This window comes from Anopheles aquasalis, chromosome 3 (genome assembly GCF_943734665.1).
Source record: "Anopheles aquasalis chromosome 3, idAnoAquaMG_Q_19, whole genome shotgun sequence".
Lineage (NCBI taxonomy): Eukaryota > Metazoa > Arthropoda > Insecta > Diptera > Culicidae > Anopheles > Anopheles aquasalis.
Window position 1 is genome coordinate 53,346,397 of NC_064878.1, and position 7,152 is coordinate 53,353,548.

A 7,152-nucleotide genomic window follows, 5' to 3' on the forward strand; every position below is an offset into this window, starting at 1 on the left:
GAGAGAGAGAGAGAGAGACCAGGACTGTCTGCCCCCCGGGCGGGAGACTCTGGAGACATTACACACCTTAGCTTCCTTCACGTTGGCACCCATTTCACTCGCGGACCGCATCGTGTTTATTGCTCCAGAGCACCAGCACACACCGAGTGTAGCGGATTGTCCGTGCGAAAGTGGTGCATTTGATATGCGTTTTATTTGCTTAAATTAGCGTTTTATAACCTCACAACTTGCGCCGATGGTGTGCGATGTGCAGTGCTGCGTGCGGCTTCGTGATGCTATAAATCAGTAGTAGAAGTAGCGCTTTTGTGGCTCGCTATTGGGTGTTGTGTAATAAAGAGCGATCGGTCCCGGTGGCAATTGGAAACATATTTTTTTCGCCTATTTTGGCAAGCAGCAAGCAGCAGAGTGGCTCCGGGTTTCGAACTCGTAAACATCCCACTATCGAAATCCCGCACCGGGGGAGGTTAAATAGCGTTTGATCCTGAATTGATGTTTCTTGTTTCGCGATCGAGCCAATGGCGAGAAGTGCTGTAATGCGTCGGGTGCGATGGGGGATTAGGATTTTATGGTTTCGGCTTCTTGAGATGTCAGGCCATTAAAGAGCCGTTAAGGTGTGAACGTGATCGCTGGTCTGCTGGTTCTTGTGTTCTGTTGTACATCTGTAAGCAGCGCAGTAACGATCGTGCTTGCATGAACCTCATGGACATTGCTTGTTACATTTGAAAACTTACACTTCCACCGTCTCTACTCATCGAGTGACCACTCTCCACCTTACTAATATTATGGCGATCATGACGGACGTCCCATTAATCATCTTAACAAAAAAAAAACAAAAAATCTTATTCCCAAACCAGAGCCACACAGAAACACGCTAATTAGATCTCGTAAATGATTCAGTTCAGTTCGGTACACTAATAACATTGCCATTGCCAACCACCGGTTACCGGGCATCCTGGGTCGACCGTTTGAAACGTAACCGAGTTCCGAAGTCAACACATCATCATCGCGACATTAACCCTGAGCGGAAGTGCACTCAGTTCAGATGGAGGCAACGCTTGGGGCCGCTTGTAACGCGAGCTGCCGAGGCAAAGTGGTGTAAGGCCGCCACAAAGGGGCTTCGCGAGATGATTTACCATTAGCGGGAGCCCACAGGTCGATCGATGTGACAAATTGTTTGAAGCTCTGCCACGGTCCGAGATTTGAAGCTAAAGATGTGGAGAGAAGATAGAAACACCCAACACCTGACCTCGATCCTCCGATCGTTAGATCTCGACGCGCTGTAAAACTATACACCTTCAGGACACCAGATACGGGCCACGACTGCACCCCTCTCTTCCCATGGGTCCAGGGAACTGGACATTACGCAGTCGGCAGGCTGGCGAACACGGATCGATTTGGAAATGTCCATTTTGTTACAATTTCACTCGGACACAATGTTTTGCCGTGAAGTGAACCAACCACCGCCACTAGCGCGGCAACATGGCATGAAATTAATCAAAGTCTTTGCTTCTCGCGCTCGCACGTAAACCACCACCGCCAGCCAGCGACAACTCAGACCGACCGGCCAGTGACGATCGGACCGAACCGAAAAAAAATAACCTGTCTAATTTCGATTCCAACTGGACAAACTGTCGTCCTGATGTGTATACTGCGTACGATCAGCGCGATCTACGTATACGACCTAGTGCTTATGCAATGCGTTCTGGCTTGCCCATGCGGACACCATTTCGGACAAGAGAAGAGAGTTCGACGGTTCGATCCTGCACCTAATCATGTAGCCACTTTCAGAGGGACCGTCCTGCGACGACAGTCACTCCGGGGACTGTGCCGAGTGCAAAAGGGCCAAAGATTGACCCAATTTGACCCAATAATCCCACCAGAGCGCCCATGGACGCCTCGCGGGCATTGCTCAGGCGACTGCTCGAGGCATGTTAATGACTGTGCGTACCCTTAAATGGAGCAGTAGGGCCGGCTGCGGGATTGAATGTCTTTTCCAAATGCTTCGCATCATGTGTGTAAAAAGTGTATCGGGGAATCGGGCTACAACGCACAATGAGCAAGTCGGTAACAAGCGAGCAAGGGACAAATATGTTGACGGCATTTCTATTCGGCATACTTTACACATGCGTTTTTTTTTTTTTTTTTTTTTTTTTTTTTTTTTTTTTTTTAGTTTTACAAACAGAGGGAATACTAAGTCGTACGAACCGACGGAAAGCCCGCGGAACAGTGTGGGGCTACCCACTAAACCTATCTGTTTGGTTCTCCGTTACTACCCGGTTGCGGTATGCCTGTTTCCAGATGACTCGCAATCGGATAGCAGTGCCAAAGCACTCTCACCAGAAAACAAATGATCTTTAACGATCTTCTTTTAAGGGATGCCTACAACCACCCGACATCACCTTGCTCCTAACCTCCCTGCCCTCCCAAACTAGAGTTCATGCCTAGGCACGTGAAAACAGAAGTGTCGGAGAATAACCCTTGCTTCCTTCCTTTCCCGCGGGCCCAAGAGTGGCGTGGGACGCCGATATTGCCCTGGCTTCAGCCCTAGGTGCATCCGCTCCCTTAAGTCCCTCCATTGGTATGCGCGTTGTTGGTCTGAGCCACAACTTGTGTACGTTGGAACTCCCACCATTCCATGCGCAGCTTCGCCATTACACATGCGTTTGAATTGATCAATTGTTGAGGATTTATACATTTGAATTCGATTCAAGGAGATTTTGTGTCTTCTATTTCTAAGTTTGAATACACTGTTCGTATTTTTTCTGTGGTATTTCCTTTTTAACATTTTTTTAATCCATGCTGAGCTTTTCAACTGTATACCGTATTTTTTATAGATCAATCGAAGCAAATCTGACACAAATATAATTTTTTGTTAAATCGCTCTTTGAAATTTAGTCAGTTTATTGCTCCTTTTTTTAAAATAAATTCTGCAAAACTTGTTTTCTACAGCAAAATCGAACGAGCGACCACTTTTTCATCTTCAAAGCTGTACCGAAAATGGTAAAATGAGATTATTAACAAAATCTCATCTAGACTCGACCAGGAAAAACTAACTAAAATAAAAATCCCAAAAAAGAGCTCCATTTTGGAATTAACGAAGAGGATATTTAATAGAACTGTGCATTAAACAAAAGCTGTAATATAAATGGAATATCATGAACGTCCTGGAAAGACTTTCACAGAAAAACCACGAAAAGAATAAAATCGTTGTAAAACTAATTGATAGAACTTCTTGCTTCAATTATATATGACTCATTTTTTAGAAAGAAAAACACTACCTCTGTAGTTGACAAAGAAAAATTCAACCTTGTTCAACGCAATCCCGAGAAACCGATCATCTCCATCACCCTTTCTCTCCGACCTCCACCGAACGATCCACTCCCCGAGTGCGTCCGTCGTTCCGGTTTTCGGAACCGAAAGGACTGTGCAACAGCATCTGATCTGAATTGCACGAAATGTATATCAAATATCGCAAGACTCCGCCGACGACGACCACGACGCCGACGACGATGACGCCGATCGGCCGATCGGTGGACCTTGTGCGCCCTCCCTCACCTCAACGAGATCCCTCCCGTGGCACCCAGGTCCAGTGCACCTGGGGTGGGGATCGTCCTCAGCATCGAATCACCCGTTCGTCGATTGACCGTTCGACCCCCCGGGTACACGCAGCCTCCGCAGCACTGGCTGAGAGGGGGGAGGTGAGGGGCGGGCAGCTAGGGGCCAGTGCACGCGTTCGTGTACGCGATCGCGTTCGGCGCACGATTCAGGAAGGATATCGCGGTGCGAACGCGCGGCGATGAAACGAGAGCAGCACGAACGCACCGCGGGGGGCCGTCCGCGGTCACCACGCGTGAAAGCGCCATTCGTTCGTGCTCCCCAAGAACCCTTCTTCTGGGGTGGTGGCCGGTCTGTGTCTGTGAAAAGTCAAGAAAAGTCCACACCCTGACCCAGCGAGAGCCAAGCGAACGCACGGTTCGTATCGCACGTTCGGCCAGGAGTAGGGAGCCTCGTGTTCTGTGCTTAGCCATGCCAAGCCAGGCCAGACCTGGGCGTTCCGTTTTCGGTCCGATGGGGTGACGGGGCCGATGGTGACGATGATGGCGGTGCCGTGCGGTGACACTTCGCGTGCTATATAAGAGACCGGAGGATCATGGCGACCATTCAGTAGTAGTGCCGTGTAGAAGAGTATCGCTCTACCGCTTATGTAGAGCAGCTTTCGTTTGTGTGATCCCGCCGCTGCAGTCACAGGTCCGTGGCCTAGTGCTGAGTGTCTGCCCAGCAGGATTCGAGTGTCCTCCCCTCTCATCTGCTCTAGTGTGTGTCTTCCCTTTACCTCGTTCCAGTGCAGTTTGCCGATTCCCGCGAGAAGAACAGTGATCAAGCAAAGCACCCGGATTTCGTGGCCGCGAATCTAGTGGACCTTTTTTCTAGTGGTGCTGGTGCTTTTTGGCTGGGCCCCTGTGGAGCCGCGTGGAATCGATAACGAAAACGAAAAAAAAAGTGTGTTTTAGCGCGTCATCATGAAGGTGAGTGGTTAGACGAGCCAAAGATCGCTTCAGTGCAATGACTCTCGATCGATCGTGCAGGAAGTGAGCGAGCAAGTGGCGAACAATAACAAGTGCAAAGGACATGCCTGTGGTGTAACGAACGGGACTAATGGTGCAGAGTAAAGGCCTAGGAACGTTTTTTTGTTTTATCAATCGGCCCCAAATCGGCCGAGTGAGATGCGAGTGCGATGAATCAACGGATGCCAGTCCACTTCAAATTCGCGAATTCGGCGGCGATACATCATGGCGGCTGTTGACCTTCAGCACCGAATACAGGTCGACTGGAGCACCGGTCCGATCCCGCCACACTGGACACGATCACTTCACTGATTTGAGGGCCGGTTGGCGCATTCTTTTGGGGCTACTAAACCGGGCGCTAGTGCGCCGCTACAAACGACCTTACCTTGGCTGACCGTAGATGGAGCCTTGCTTCACTTTCATGGCTAGTTAGGTCGTTCGTTTGCTGCCGTCGCACTTCTCGATCACACGCGACCCGGCAATGATCTAATTGCCTCCGATCGTGAATCGTGCCCAGGTTCGTGCTCAATGAAAGCGAGAGCGCGTCGCACGTTCGGCTTGGCAAAGGGAACGGCACAACGCCACGGTGCGTTCTCGGAGCGTCCGGGGAAGGCGCATGGACTCGGGCTCGGTATCACACCGGGCACCACCAGTCGCCATCATTGCATTAGATACCGCCGGGGGCCCCAGCTGGGCGTCGGAGTGGCAGGCTCTTAGTGGCAGGTTATGTAAAAATCGAAGGCAAGGCGTCACCCAGGCCAGGCCAGGCCAGGCTTCGCCGATTGGATATCTCAGCAGAACCTGCTAGCCTTAGCCGCTTGTGTACAGCAGGCCCGGTCTGCGTTAGGGGGCCAGACGGGTGAGAGGCTAAACGTACGAATTGACAGAACGTGTGCAATGGAGTGTGCGTTCCAGTTGCACCACGGCACCACCACGCTGGTGGAAACCCGTTCCGATAGGAGGGTTGTGGTTGTTGCTGGTTGCAGTTATATGGTGCGCGGTAACGCCTCGCGATTTACGGTTTCCTCATCGCGCGGGACCGTGGCCGTGGGCGTCGGCCAACGGGAAATGCTGAATCATGTTCCGAGTGCCAGCCAGTGTCGGCGCACAGTATTGCGCCGGTTACGCGAGATAGGATGAATTGAAACTGCTTCCTAATAGATCTTCGCCTTGGCGAGCGCCCGCGTACATCCGGCTCATCCGATCGAGTAACGCCCAAGCCTAGGCTGGAGAGTAATTTGCGAAACCCAGACACAAGCGCTCGCGAAAGCATTCGAACATTCTGAGCAGCATCATGTACTAAGATCGTGGAATATTAAGCTTAAAGAAAACGAATATCTTCAGAAAGAGATCATATCAAATAAGTCTTTTGCACCAGAATCCTGCATTCGCATTGCATTGACAGAAGAAATGAAATCTAATGCGATAGTCCACAAAACACTATTCAAATCGCAGCAGCCTGATTAATTTCTTCTGTTCTGGTGATTTCACTCAACTACACTGCTTCAGCTCAGCAATGCAGGCTTTGACAGCACTGTGGTCATGATTAGTAACAGATCTCCGCCAAAAAATGAATAAATATACATTCTATTGCATCATAGTATGAGAAGAAACCATACGGATTAGACGTATGCTATCCAAATTGGCTACCGATGAGGTAATTCTCATATTTCAGTCGACTAACCTGCTCTGCTAAGCATAATGTTGTAACCGAGCCCCGATAATGAGCATCGATAAAGAGAGCGAAAAGATAAAATTTTTGTAGCTCACTTTCCGTTTTAATTGGAACCCCGTGGCATTCGTTTGGTTCATAATATTTGGCAACCTGCTCTGGTATGTCCAAAGATACGTGCACACAAACCCCATAAAAAGTGGTGCGTAATTGAATTGTCAGCTGGAGTTGGAGTGCCGTTCGAGTGTGACATTACGCTCTTTCAAAGGGGCTCCCATCTTTCGACTTCTCGACGAGCGAGAGAGGTGGCTCGTTCTAGTCGCGGTGCTCCAATTTGGTCAGACAGGTGTAAACGCGAAAACGAGTTCGTTAGCTCGTTAGCCGCAAAAACCGTCGCCACCGTAGTCGATCACTCGATACCAAGCTGATCCGATCGCCGAGCGTTTTCAGTAAAGCAATCGATCGACCGCTGATCGATCGATGACGAAGCATCTGAGGGTCACAGAGAACCCATACAGCCATTCTTAAACCGCTAGTCATGATGCTCGCTATGACGTAATCCAAGGTTACCTTCTACATACCAACTGCATGGCCAGCTCAGACCAGCTGATTACCGTAAAACCGGTTAACAAATTCAGAGCATCTCTAGATGATAAGTGCGCCTGGAAAGCTCCGTAACGAGAAGATCTTTAAGGCGATCTGCGAATATAAAGTCATTAAAATGCTTGTCGTTTCTTTTCCTTCCATTCTTCCCTCCCGATGGTGCTGGTGGGCCAGCTGTTCGCTACAATCGCCTTTGTGGCATGCCTTGCGGCATCGAACCTAGCGAGCCCAGCCCCGGACTGTCCACCGAGCGCCCATGTTCACGCAGGATACTCCTACGAAGCGCCCTCCGTCCAGTTGTCGGTCGGTAAG

At 49.9% G+C, this 7,152-nt stretch overlaps 1 protein-coding gene across 2 annotated transcripts in view; it reads left to right on the forward strand.

The window, feature by feature from the left end:
• The first annotated feature begins 4,171 nt into the window (after positions 1 to 4,171).
• The window catches only part of LOC126578207 (paternally-expressed gene 3 protein), a 6,446-nt gene continuing 3,465 nt past the window's right edge, over positions 4,172 to 7,152 (forward strand). Inside the window, exons 1-3 of one of the 2 annotated variants that reach the window (XM_050240544.1) lie at positions 4,172 to 4,248; positions 4,344 to 4,526; positions 7,015 to 7,152. The exon at positions 7,015 to 7,152 is cut by the window's right edge and continues 2,145 nt beyond it. In XM_050240544.1, the coding sequence (XP_050096501.1) occupies positions 4,521 to 4,526; positions 7,015 to 7,152 (144 nt within the window). In that variant the 5' untranslated portion in view covers positions 4,172 to 4,248; positions 4,344 to 4,520. The remainder of the gene's footprint in view (positions 4,249 to 4,343; positions 4,527 to 7,014) is intronic. The other variant, XM_050240545.1, reaches the window with a different exon arrangement.